At 32.9% G+C, this 14,457-nt stretch overlaps 1 protein-coding gene across 1 annotated transcript in view; it reads left to right on the top strand.

Annotated features, from left to right (window-relative positions):
• Positions 1-14,457, top strand: part of anks1aa (ankyrin repeat and sterile alpha motif domain containing 1Aa) — a 114,890-nt gene that overhangs the window by 23,625 nt on the left and 76,808 nt on the right. The window contains exons 2-4 of the mRNA XM_016513676.1: positions 3,773-3,853; positions 3,934-4,090; positions 7,265-7,327. Coding sequence (XP_016369162.1) covers positions 3,773-3,853; positions 3,934-4,090; positions 7,265-7,327 — 301 coding nt within the window. The remainder of the gene's footprint in view (positions 1-3,772; positions 3,854-3,933; positions 4,091-7,264; positions 7,328-14,457) is intronic.

Raw genomic sequence — 14,457 nt, forward strand, 5'->3', positions numbered from 1 at the left:
TCCTTCAGAAATCATTCCAATATGCTGATTTGCTGCTCAAGAAATATTTATGATTATTATCAATGTTGAAAACGGCTGTGCTGCTTATTATTTTTGTGGAAACGGTTAGGTGATATTTTATGATTAAAAAAATAGAAGGTTAGGAACATCTTTTATTTGAAATAGAAATGTTTTTGTAATATTATAAATGCATTCACTGACACATTTTATCAATTTAATATTGGGTTAATAAATAATTATTTTTAATGTATATTTTTAAAGTTTAATAAAGAAAATGTTAATATTTTTGGAAGATCTTATGTTCACCAAGGCTGCATTTATTTGATCAAACCGTAAAACAGTAATATTGTGAAATATATTAACATATTAAAATAACCATTTACTATTTGAATATATATTAAAATATTATTTATTTTTGTGATCAAAGCTGAATTTTCAGCATCATTACTCCAGTCTTCAGTGTCACATGATCCTTCAGAAATGAGTATAATATGCTGATTTGATGCTCAAGAAATATTTCTGATTATTATCAATGTTGAAAACAGCTGTGCTGCTTATTATTTTTGTGGAAACGGTTAGGTGATTATTTTATGATTCAAAAAATAGAAGGTTAGGAACATCTTTTATTTGAAATAGAAATGTTTTTGTAATATTATAAATGCATTCACTGACACATTTTATCAATTTAATATTGTTTTTTTGTTCTCATCTTCAAAAGCCGAGAGAGGTGGAGCCTGCAGCACAGTTTGAGAGCCTCTCTGCCACCGGCTTCTCCTTTCCTCTTCCTCTTTTGTCTGTGTCTTTGTGTCTTCATTTGTGCTTCTTTGTCTTGACAGTGAGCGAGTGCATGCAGCACGTCACGTGATCGCTCTGCTCTTCAAGCTAGGGCCTCTTCTCCTCAAAGCTCCTGTATCCTACACAAGATGTGTACAGCTACAGCAAGAGAAATTATTCCAGTCCGTCAACATATTTATGTCGAGTACAGAGCCTTGGGCTGTTATCAGTGAGGTCCAGTGTGTGTTTGAGAACAGACAAGGAGTTGGTTGTTTTGTTGTTCAGTACAAGCAATGCTGTGAGGGAATTGTGGATGCTAATGTTGAAATTAAATTAGTCTGAATGTGGCTAAGGCCATTTAATTTATTTAAAAATAGCCCTCTGAGTGAATGTAAATGCCTTTCCAGGTTATCTTGAGATGCCAGTGATACAGGAGCTGGATCGGTGTATCATAATCATAAAATCTGTCCTGAATGTTCAGTGGAATTTGAATGCATTGAATAATGCATTCAAAATCTGATCAGTAACTTCTCATTAATTAGAGAGTGTGCAAACATTTCAAAATGATCAAATTTACCAAGTTATTATACATTTACTCCTTTTTAATATTTTTTATTAAATAAAAAATTAGAAATTGTACTACTAAAAACTAAAAAACTGTCAAGTTATTACTAGTTATTATTTTTTTATTAAAAATTAAATTTTTAAATTGTACATGAACTGCTAAAAAATGTCATGCAAGTTAAAAAACAACTTTTTTCAGTATTCATGAGAAAGATATTATATTCGACATTATAAAAATGATAAAATTCAGAACAAATATGATCTGAGAATTAGCTTACAATTAAAGGCAGAGTAAGGGATTTCTGGTAGCCAATGTTGATATTTGAAATCACCAAAATTAAATTAGAATTAAATTAAATTCTTTTGAGCTTAAAACTTTGAAACCTTCCTGGTCATTTTCTAACAAAGCAATATCAAACCATTTAAAAATTACTCTGCAATGTTTTAAAAAAATCATTTTGCTTGCATAAATCTTCATGTTTGGATGGAAAAGATGGGAAAGAGACTAAATATATTCTCTGTTTTTTTTTAATAGAGCAAAAACAGATAAAAAAAAGTGTAAAGCCTCAGCTGATACCTAGTTCAAAATAAACACAGATGTTTTATTTATTTATTTATTTTACTACTACTAATAATAAAAATATATATTATTAATATTTTATATTATTGTATAGTCTTTAGGGTATTTTTACATGTATTTTTTATGTATCTTATCTGGGTCTAAATGGTCCCGAATGCATTAAGAGGATTTTAAAAGAATCTGTATTCCACCTACATGGACTGCCACAATCCACATCCTGTGCTCCAGTAAAAAATTAAATGTTATCAGTGCTGATTTAGATCAGAAACACAGATTTACCTGCACCTCATTTAAGTTGTTCCAAGCAGAACTTATTTACCTGTTTTCCACCAGCGAGCTCAAACACCCGCTGCAGTCGTGCAATAGTGCTAGATTCACGTATGACTCACAGATTCATAAAAGTATGTTGCGTTGACCAGTGGATTCATCTAGAGCAGATTGCTTCAGGAATTCAGTGTCCTGCAGGAAGGATGACGCAGAGATATTCTGTGATGTTTATTCCCATGGCGTTAGCTGCCTGATGAATCATACATTACACCAGCATTCAAAGTCCAAACCCTCACAAGGTTATCAAGGGACGGCTCCACAATCCAGGCTCTTCTGAGCAGCCTTTAGTTGCCGTTTCTGTCTGTACACCACAAAAAAAGTAAAGCAATTAACAGACTCGCTTTAATAATGAATGAATCGGAGGGATTCAAATTTTTATTTCCAGGACTGGAGAATTTCTGTACATTTTAATACTGAATGTTATTCTTTCTGGTTATGGTGTGCATAAAGGTTCTGAATGCTGAATCTTTAACTGAGCCACATTCAAGTTTTCTTCTTTTTTTATTTTTTTTATACAAGTATGATTATTTACATTTAGTAGCTGACAAATGGACATTCTCTTCGGCAAATAATTTTATGATTCTTATTCAGTAATCATGATAAAAGGAAGTCATGGAAAATTATTGGGCAAAAATGGTAGGGAACCAGTTTTAAATTAATGAATTGACAAATGAATGAAACTCAGTGGCTCTGAACTTTTTGACTCCAAAGCCCCACATTGCCCACAACAACATTCAATAGTCCTGGGACTTTTGTTTAGTCGTTTAATTTATTGAATAAGAATTTATTTATTTATTTCTGTTTGGGAAAAAAAAAATACAACTTGGCATAACTAGAAAAATGCACAAAATACACATGAAATTGAAATACACATGGAGTTGCTCAATTTATATGATTTTTCCAATTATCATATTTATAAAAAAAAAAAAGAACATTTGAGTGAGAAAATATGAGAAATATCTTTAAATAATTATCATAATTATTAAAAAAAACAGTTGAGTGGGAAAATATGAGAAATATCTTGATTTTGAGTAGTTTTAGTTTATTTTAAAACTTATTTTGTCTTTTGTTATAAATTTTCACATTCACAAAAGATTAAAAAACAATGGTAAAGTCATGGAAATTCATTGATCAGAAAGAGTGGGAACACTGCTATTAACAGGTTATTTTACAGGTCACTGAATACACTATTGGTCAAAAGATTGGAATAATTATTTTTTAAATGTTTTTGCAAAGTGCCTTCTGCTCACCAAGGCTGTATTTATGATCACAAATACAGTAAAAGCAGTAAAATTGTGAAATAGTATTACAATTTAAAATAACTGTTTTCCATTTGAATTTATCGTAAAATTACATTTATTTCTGTGATGCAAAACTGAATTTTCAGCATCATTACTCCAGTCTTCAGTGTCACATGATTCTTCAGAAATCATTCTAATATTCTGATAGTAAATGAAAAACTGCAATGTTGGCATTAGCAGGCAACATTACAAATATGTGTCTGCTCTTTATTTTTTTTTTTGACAGCATCTGGAGGGGCCCAAATGTGAACTGTGTGGACAGCACTGGATACACACCTCTACACCACGCTGCTTTAAATGGCCACAGGTGAGTCCTGTTCCCTGATGACCTTGGACCCCATGAATTTATTTACATGAAAGGTTTATGTATCTCTCTCTTTTTCTCAGTGAGGTGGTGGAAGTACTTCTGCGGAACGAGGCTCTGACGAACATCGCTGATAACAAGGGCTGTTACCCTCTGCACCTGGCGGCGTGGAAGGGAGATCAGCGAATCGTCAAACTCCTCATCCATCAGGGTCCATCTCACCCCAAACTCAATGAGCAGGTCTGAGCACCCGACACAGAGCAGCCTTCACCTCAGATCAAAGGCATAGTCTGGCTTATTTACAGCATAATGTCTATGGGTGGCAGCAGTGTTCTGATGAAATCCATGTTTATTTTGTGCTATGACTAGTAGTAAAGAGGAAGAGATGATTTTTCAAACTGAAAGGCGAGTCAGAATAAATACTGCCTGTAGACGTTAAATTGTGCTGTAAATATGCACATTTTTGTGGACTGTGTGAATTCAGTAGTTTCAAGCTTAGACTTTTTTTGACACGTCTCAAGAATAGCGGCAGTTTATCTGGAAGACTGTCACTTCCGCCTGCAGCTTCTTCACACTGCTCTCATTTACACTTTGAGTGTGTGTGTGTGTGCGTGTAAAGATAAAGCTAAACATGAGTTCTGTGACATCTCACCCTTAATACATGCCTAAAAAATTATTTGAAATTCACCCAGACGAGTTACGAGTTAAAATAGTAGTTTATTTTTACTCATAACACATCTGGGTGAATTTTAAATCGTTTTTTTTAGGTGTGAAGTTGAAGATGACATAGTATGATCCTTTTACTTTGTCTACATCAGCTGTTAAAGTTTGAATCAATACCATGTCAGTGAACTTTAGGATACTATAGTTGCCGATTAACCACATTCAGGTGCAGAATCAATAACTACCAATATCTGAATATAAACACTGACATTTCCATTGAGTGCAATTTTCAATGCAAGCTTGGAATAAAATTCAAGTGTTTTTTTTTCTTTGATGTTATGATTTGTCATCACATGCTAAATTTAATGTACAGTTCATGTGACAATAGTGTAGTGCACTGTTTAAAATGTTTATAGTACTCTCATGCATATTGTTTTTATAGCATAGTAGTATAATAACACTTAAGTAGTAGTATAGTATTAGTAAGATAGTATTCACTGTGAAAAAAGTACGTTTAAAGGAATAGTTCACCCAAACATGACAATTCTGTCATCATTTACTTACTCTCAAGTTGTTCCAAACCTATTTGAGTTTCTTTCTTATGTTGAACATAAAAGAAGATATTTTGAAGAATGTTGGTAACCAAACAGTTGCTGGTAGTCATTGATTTCAATAGTATGGAGAAAAAAAAAAACACTATGAAATCAATGGCTACCAGCAACTGTTTGGTTTCATTTAAAATGATTTCTGTTATGTTGAAGGTTTTGTGGTTATCATTGTGCTGGAGAGACACAATGGTTTACATGTAGGTACACACTACTTTGAATATATGAGCAATGACTGCGCTAATGTCAGTCACAAGTTATATCTTACATGTTAATTAAATTTACATGCGTAATGCACACGCACAGCATAAGTTATATTTCACATGTCCTATTCTAGCTGCTGGCTTTAACTGAAATTAAGATCAATTGGTTCCAGGGCCACAACAGGAGAAACATAACTTTTATTTATTTATTTATGTATTGAGTAATCAACTTCGAATTAAATTGTGTATGCTAAAATACAAATTAAGTTCCTCTAACTTGTAAATGTCGTTTGTTGGTTAAACATAATGTCATTATGAAGTTGTCATAACGCAAAAAGATGGCGAGCATTTGCGTTATTTATTTATTTATTGAGCCAACACATTATATTTTTGGAATAATGTGTAATAGAATTATGAAAAGATGTACTCAAGTCCTGCTTAAGTGGGTTAGAAAAGCACAACTAAAACCCAGAAAAGTTCAACTAATTGCATTTAATATAAATTTATATTTTATATAATTGTCGTTTAATTGCAGTTGACATACAATTAAGTGTCCAAAAACATTACATTCATTTCATTCACCCAAAAACGAAAAATACCCCATGATTTACTCACCCTCAAGCCATCCTAGGTGTATATGACTTTCTGACATCCTAGCTAGAGATTACAGTATATAAAGTTTTAAATATGGATATTTTTCTTACACAAATGCCTTCAGAAGGACTTTATTAAGCCCTCGGAGCCGTGTGGAGCACTTTTTATGAAGGATGGGCACACTTTTTTGGGCTTCAAAATCTCAACAGCCATTCACTATAATTATAAAGCTTGGAAGAGCCAGGACATTTTTTTAATAGAACTCCGATTGTATTCGTCTGAAAGACGAAAGTTATATACACCTATGGCTTGAGAGTGAATAAATCATGGGGTAATTTTCATTTAAGTAAAAAGAGCAATTATTACAGAAACAATATAAAGATGTGTTTATTTATCACAGGGCTAAGTTAGTGCTATGCTAGTATTCCATGACAAACATAGGCATTGGTTGATAATATGTATTTCCACCCCCACAAAGTTCCAGTTATCATACATTTATACAACTGTCAATGTAAACAGTATTTACCTGTAGGAACATTTAGAAATTGCCGGAGTAATGCTGACGTTTATTGTCTCAGGATCAGCTTCCGGCTGACGTTAGGAAAGCAGTTTTCTGCACTCTCGTCCTGTTCTGAAGCCGTTGCCTGTTTATTTCCAACACTGTGACATCCTTCAGCAGATGAAGCTGAATATTCATGTGCACCTGTACTTGCCTATTATTATACAGGGTTGGTTTGTATTGTCTGAAATGTCCCCAGAGGAAAGCAGGAACGGCCTGTCTGCTAATGCTCTCGTTTTGCATAATTTGGAGAGGCTTTCGTGCATTTATTATTCTGCAGTGATGCACTCAATATTATTCAGTAACATAATAATCGCAGTTTTCATTTAACATCTCCGTTTTTGCTTGACTTGGTATAGCATGACATGTCTCAAAATGAAATGAAACAGCAGCCAAAAATGATTTATTATGAATTATTATTATTAATAATTTATTATGAATTAATTGTACAGTTTTTGGACTGGATTGGATTGATGGCATAATTTGTTTCATTTCATTTTTTTGTCATTTCATAAGGTTGGTTTATTCTCCTTCGTTCGATTGGTCAAATGAACATTTGATGGTTAATTTCATTTTCAAAAACTTTTTCACATTGATTAATTCTAGTTAGATGTACTTTTAACACATATTCACTCATGTGACGTTTATCATCCGACGGACTGTAAGCCAGCCTGTGGTTTCTTTTGCCTGTTTGATCATGTCATTCATTAACAGTCGTTGTGTTCATTGTGTGTGTGTGTGTGTGTGTGAGGCTGAACACATCTCCTTCCTGTTCTCTCCCCTCTCCCAGAGCGCTCTAGACCACACTGAGTTCAAACGCTGTGGCCCATTTGACCCCTATATTAATGCCAAGGTGTGTACCCATGACCTCTGACCTGCACGCCTGGGTTTGTCTGGTTTGTGTCGGGACGGTGTGTCGCTTCACTCTTTCCTCGTGTTGGTGAATTATGTGGGTTATATAAGCACCCACATAATTACTAATTTTATGTATAGAATTTATTTTAGTATTCTTTATTTATTTATTTTTTTCCTCATTTCATTTTATTTTTTGAAAATAATGAATATGCCTGCACTCACATTTATTCAAAGTCTAGGGAAAATGTTTTAATATTTTTTGTCATTAAATTAAATGTTACAATAATTAAATCATTTTTAAATTTTATTTTAATGAATTATTTATTAATTCAGGATTTGTTGAAATACTTTTTACCTTGAAAAATATATTAAAAAAATTATGATTAATAATTAATGAGTTTTAAATAATAATTAAGATGTGTTCCCTCACATGTATTCAAGGTGTTACACCACATCAATAAATTTTTCAAATTTTGTTAAAAAAAAAACCCTGAACCTGACATCGTACATACAAAAATAGCATTTCTAAGAAATTGGCACATTTGTGTTTTAACAGTTTTTAAAAAAAAAAGAAAAAAAAAAGGTTTTCCTTATTTTGTTGTTCTTTATTTGCTGTTGGTTTGTTTATAATTCCTTTATACAATAACCAATTTTGTCCTGTTCTCTAGCCTTTTTTGTCCCAGTACTGAAAAATCTGTCAGATGCCTTTACAGTTTATAATGGGATGAGAGAAAACATTTGAACGTTGGGAAATTGTACACACCTAACCTTCAAAAACAGCTGTATTTTGTGTATTAATCTGAATGCTGTGATGTCCTGGAGATCTCTCCATCTCTTCTTCATTCAGTAGCTCAGAGGGGTTTCACAGAAGCGCTAGATCAGTGTCGTACACGAGCGTTTGTGTGTCAGCCGGGTTACAACTGAACAGACTGAAGTCCAAATGAATAATTCATGAGCTGACAGGAAGTGTGTGTCACTCGGGTTTAATATTTTTTGTCATTAAATTAAATGTTACAATAATTAAATCATTTTTAAATTTTATTTTAATGAATTATTTATTAATTCAGGATTTGTTGAAATACTTTTTACCTTGAAAAATATATAAAAAAAATTATGATTAATAATTAATGAGTTTTAAATAATAATTAAGATGTGTTCCCTCACATGTATTCAAGGTGTTACACCACATCAATAAATTTTTCAAATTTTGTTAAAAAAAAAACCCTGAACCTGACATCGTACATACAAAAATAGCATTTCTAAGAAATTGGCACATTTGTGTTTTAACCGTTTTTAAAAAAAAAAGAAAAAAAAAGGTTTTCCTTATTTTGTTGTTCTTTATTTGCTGTTGGTTTGTTTATAATTCCTTTATACAATAACCAATTTTGTCCTGTTCTCTAGCTTTTTTTGTCCCAGTACTGAAAAATCTGTCAGATGCCTTTACAGTTTATAATGGGATGAGAGAAAACATTTGAACATTGGGAAATTGTACACACCTAACCTTCAAAAGCAGCTGTATTTTGTGTATTAATCTGAATGCTGTGATGTCCTGGAGATCTCTCCAAAAAAAAAAAAAAGAAAAAAAAAGGTTTTCCTTATTTTGTTGTTCTTTATTTGCTGTTGGTTTGTTTATAATTCCTTTATACAATAACCAATTTTGTCCTGTTCTCTAGCCTTTTTTGTCCCAGTACTGAAAAATCTGTCAGATGCCTTTACAGTTTATAATGGGATGAGAGAAAACATTTGAACGTTGGGAAATTGTACACACCTAACCTTCAAAAACAGCTGTATTTTGTGTATTAATCTGAATGCTGTGATGTCCTGGAGATCTCTCCATCTCTTCTTCATTCAGTAGCTCAGAGGGGTTTCACAGAAGCGCTAGATCAGTGTCGTACACGAGCGTTTGTGTGTCAGCCGGGTTACAACTGAACAGACTGAAGTCCAAATGAATAATTCATGAGCTGACAGGAAGTGTGTGTCACTTGGGTGTTTTGTGATTGTTGAATGGTGTTTCTAGCACACACTCGCACACACACACACACACACACACACACACACACACACACACACAGAGTCAAGAAGCTTTTCTGTGTAGCCATCGGCTTGCATCAGTGTCAGAAAGTGTGTGAGGGGTGAGATAGAGACGCAGCCAGAGAGAGCTGGAGTGTAGTCATGGCAACAGTGTCATGGCTGGATAGCTGAGGGGCCGGACCCGGCAACACAACAGCAAACAGACGAGGAGAAAAAATACATGAATGGAGGAGAAGGGTTTGGATGTGCTGCAGCTGAATAATAATAATAATAATGAGCACACGTCTGTCTGTCTGTCTTGTCTGTCTGTCTGACTGACTTTTATTTATTTATTTATTTATTTAGTTAGTTAGTTAGTTAGAAAAATAATCAAGTAGGTTGTTTCTATTCTTTTCCAAAATGTTTTGTTCATGTGTCTCGAATGGGTTATTGTGTTTTTATTATTAATAATAATAATAATGCTGTCATGTTCATATTAGTCACTTGTTTCTATTGTCTGTAATTTTAAATAAAGCTGATACAAAATAAAATAGAAATATTCGTTTGAAAAACTTAAGTGGAAATTAGAATTGCAAATGAATTAGAAATGAAATAAATAAGTTTAAGTACTAAAATGTATATACAATTAAATTAAATACATTCATAAATACAGCTATATAGAAATAAGAAAAAAACTACACGACACGACTAAATAAAAGTTGACCAAAAATGAAAATAAAAATGAAATATTAAAAATAGAAACTAGATCATAATATTAATAAAAACATTAAGGTTACACTTTATTTTAAGGTGTCCTTGTTACAGTCTAATTATGCATTTAAGTACTGAGTAATATTAATAAACGACATGTACTTACTATATGATTAGGATTAGGGTTTGTCTTAGGGTTACTTGCATGTAATTATGCATAATTTATTATTATAATAGTAAATACATGAAACATGTGTAACAAGGACACCTTAAAATAAAGTGTTACCAACATTAATAATAAATAATACAATAAATAATAAAATACAGATAGGTTCATATTCCTTACTTAACCGTGCAACTTGTGATGACCACAACAAGCATTGCATATTTCCTGTTTTTTTTTTTTAGGGTGTTTGCTAGGATGAATGTGTTCATGTTGGAATAGCTCCCTGTTGGAAATCATAATAAATTGGAACGCATATCTTGCTAAAATCATGGAGGAACCTCTGGGACTTGTGTAGCTACTACCAGTGTGGACGTGCCAGCTAACATAACTTGCAATTTGAACAGTCAATCAACACAGATAATAAAAACACAACCAAGCCTAATAGAGAATTAATCACACACTTACCTGTTCATACAGCTGTGACTCGCTCAGTTCACCTGCTTGCTATGAAAGTATTTCAGGAGAGCCTTATTTAGAAAACGCATTCATCTCCACTCCCCCTTGATTATGTCTGTGGGGAACCTCGCTCGCTCTCAGATGACCTAGTTAGCACCGTCTGCGTGAAAATCTGCAGAAAATATTGCCTTGTCATCACAATTCCCATTGAACAAAACCTTGCGAGAGTAAACCTTACGGTTTATCTCTCTAAATATGCCACTGCCGTCTAAAGATTTACACTAGACAATATAGATAATAAAAAAATTTCAGATCTCAGAACGCTGCAAGACATGCAGCTTTGAGGTTTGCATTATTTGTATTGATTAAACCAAGAAGTCAATGTGTGGTATTTAGACCGATCGAATTGATTTTCGCTCTGAATTTCCAGTGAATTAAAGGCAGAGTAAGTGATTTCTGGTAGCCAATGTTGATATTTGAAATCACCAAAACAAACACGCCCCTACCCCAAAAGGGTCTTGCCCCTATTTTGATAGCGCCGCCCCACATATACGTACGCAACCCAGGCAACGATTAGTTCTGTGAAACAAAGCAAAACCAATGTTACACCCCAAGAAACATTTATTGTTATCAGTGTTGAAAAAATTGCCGAATATTTTTGTGGAAAACATAATACAATAAAAAAAATTTTTTGATTATTTGATGAGTAGAAAGTTTAATAGAACAGCATTTGTTTTAAACAGAAGTATTTTAACAATGTAAAAGTCTCCACTGTCAGTTTTGATTCATTTCATGCATCCTTGCTGAATAAAAATATTAATTTCTTAAGACAAAAATTATCACTATAGGTTTTTAAGCAGATCAGAGTCTTCTTCTTTATTTTATTTTTTTGTACTGTAAATAAATGGTAGGACTGGAGTCCAGCGTGAGACTCTGGAGATTTCTCAGATGCGTCTGTGCATCAGGACTCGTGGTCTCTTCGTGACATTAATTGTTTAAAATCACATCAGCTGTGTAGTGAGAACGTTTAGTTTTTTTCGCTCTGAAAGCTTTTATGTGTGGGTACCAAACACCCTTCAGTCTCTTTGAGAACTGCGGTGCTCTGGTCCCGCTGAGTTGGTGTAGTGTGTGGATAATGTGAAAGCATGCCTCCAGAGAGATGACACATCTGTGAGAGGGCTCATATAGGAATTAGATGCTTGACGGAAACTGAGAGATGTCTGCAGTTTTATATCTGTCAATCTATGGATTATTTTTGCAGCTGACTCTGATCTTATGAGACCTGGAAAGAACATGTCTAGGTTATATTTCTACCTAAAAGAAAAATGTTATGTACTGTATTATATACCTTATATGAGATGAGAATTTAAAAAAGGCTTAATCTAATTTAATATCATTTGCATTTCGACCAGTGTTATTTAAGAATTATCTATGAACTGTTATAGTTATTAATATTTTTTATTATTTTATATATCTTTTTATAAATACAGTAAAAATGGCAGACTAATTGTCTTTGTAATTGCAAAGACAACATTCATTTAATGTTCATTAAATTATTAATAATTATTAAAATGATTAACATTCAAAATAAAATAATAAAATAAAATAATGCAAAAAAAATCATAGGCCTTATTTCATATATGCGAAATATATAATACATAATATATATTTGATTTTGGTATTAAACAGATCGTGAAATATCAGCTTTTGTGAGATTTTCTCGTTTGTTTGTGTGTATGTTTGTATGTGTATATGTGTGAGTGTATTTGTGTTTGTGTGTGTGTGTGTGAGTGAGTGTGAGTGAGTGTGTGTGAGAGAGAGTGTGAGTGAGTGTGTGTGTGTGTGAGTGTATTTGTGTTTGTGTGTGTGTGTGTGAGTGAGTGAGTGTGTTTGTGTGTGAGTGAGTGTGTGTGAGAGAGAGTGTGAGTGAGTGTGTGTGTGTGTGTGTGTGTGCGTGAGTAAGGGTGTTTTCACACCTGTAGTTCGATTGCTTTGTTCCGAAACAGGGATTAAAATTATTACAATGTTGCTTTTTATTCCTGGTGCGGTTTGCTTTCACACGGCAATGTTTCTAAACGGACCAAATTTGTTAAAGGGGTCATATGATGCTGCTAAAAAGAACATTATTTTGTGTTGTGAGAGAGTGTGTTTGTGTGTGTGTGTGTGTGTTCGTGTTCCTCTCGTGCGCTGCTCTGGTGGCAGCAGCTGTTCCCGCAGGCACACACTGATGATGTAATCACCCCTCCCCCTCTCTCAGGTTATGTGCTGATGATGTAATGGGTATGACATCACGTGGTAGGTCAGCACTCAGCAGTGATTATCCTCATCCGTACGCATGTGCGCTGACCTGGCATGCTGCATATCATCATAACCCTTCAGAATAATCCCCACATATGCCAACACGCCAGGCTGTATTTATGTCTCTGTGTGATATTAATTTCATACAGTGAAACTGTGAATACGCTTATGTGAAACTAGTGCGTTGTTGTAATGTATTTATGTGGTTTGTTCCCTCAGGAAGGGCACATGTGCTCAGATGCGGGATGACAGTTCTCTGAGCTGAGGAGTCATTGGGCTTATTAAACACAGAGAGTAGCTCCGGCGGTTTGTTTAGTCCGGAGCTCAGGAAAGGCCATCACTTTAGACTGTGAATGGGGTGGTTTACCCAAAAATCTGAATTGTCATCTTTTGCTCACCCACATGTTGTTCCGAACCTGTATGATTTACTTTTTGTTATGGAAAACGCATAAGGAGGTATTTTGAGAAATGGGCTGGTAGCCGTTTTCCATGCAATTACGATTGGAGGCTTTATGGAGCCAAAAGTGCCAATTAAAATTTAAAAAATGAAGTCTATATGACTGGTGTAAATTTTGAAGTCATATGATAACTTTATAAAAGGAATAAAGGAACAGATTTATATACTTATTTATTATTTATACTTATTTATTTACTTATAGTATTTATATACTATTTATGTATGATATTTTATACTATTATACAAACATTTATTAATATTTTGAATTAGTTATTTTCATATTTTCCATTTCTGTTTTAAGTATGGTTTTTACATGCTTTTTTTTTTTAATTTTAGTTCGGTGTAGCTTGAATTTATTTATTATTTATTTTAGTTTGTTCATTTTAGTACTTAAACTTACCTTTTATTTATGTTAGTTGCCAGGGCAAAATTTCTAATTTTGTCAAGTTTAAGTTTAGTAAATTTAAGTTTTCATCTAAAATGTATGTTTTAAATGTGCTGTAGCTTTATTGCTTCATTTTTAAAAATTTTTTTTATCATTTTAGTTGTAATATCAATGGTAATTATGCATAATTAAAAATGTACAATAAAATAATTTTTATGTATATTGTTGGCATAATAATACTAATTATTATTATTATTATTATTATTATTAAGATGATGCAAATTTTGCAATAAATTTGTTATTAATATTGTTAAAAACAATAACTATTTTATTATTATAATGAACGTTACCTTATTAGAAAAGAAACATTTCTAATTTTCATTTAAATATTGTTTAAGTTTTTCATCTAATATGTATATTTTATTAAACTTCATCTTTATTTCTGTTAACTAAAATGATTTTCAGTTGGCATGAACTACACTGGAACAGACTCAATTTTTGGTCATTAATCACTGACATATCCAGGCTAGCCTCTGTTTATGAGAGCAGTAGCGGTGTTCAATTCATGAGCAAATCATTCTTCTATCTTTTCTTTTTTTTTTTTTTTTTTTTTTTGGATTTGCACATGTACAAGGTTTAAAATGC

Source organism: Sinocyclocheilus rhinocerous, unplaced genomic scaffold, assembly GCF_001515625.1.
Source record: "Sinocyclocheilus rhinocerous isolate Xijiao unplaced genomic scaffold, SAMN03320098_v1.1 scaffold776, whole genome shotgun sequence".
Classification (NCBI taxonomy): Eukaryota; Metazoa; Chordata; class Actinopteri; order Cypriniformes; family Cyprinidae; genus Sinocyclocheilus; species Sinocyclocheilus rhinocerous.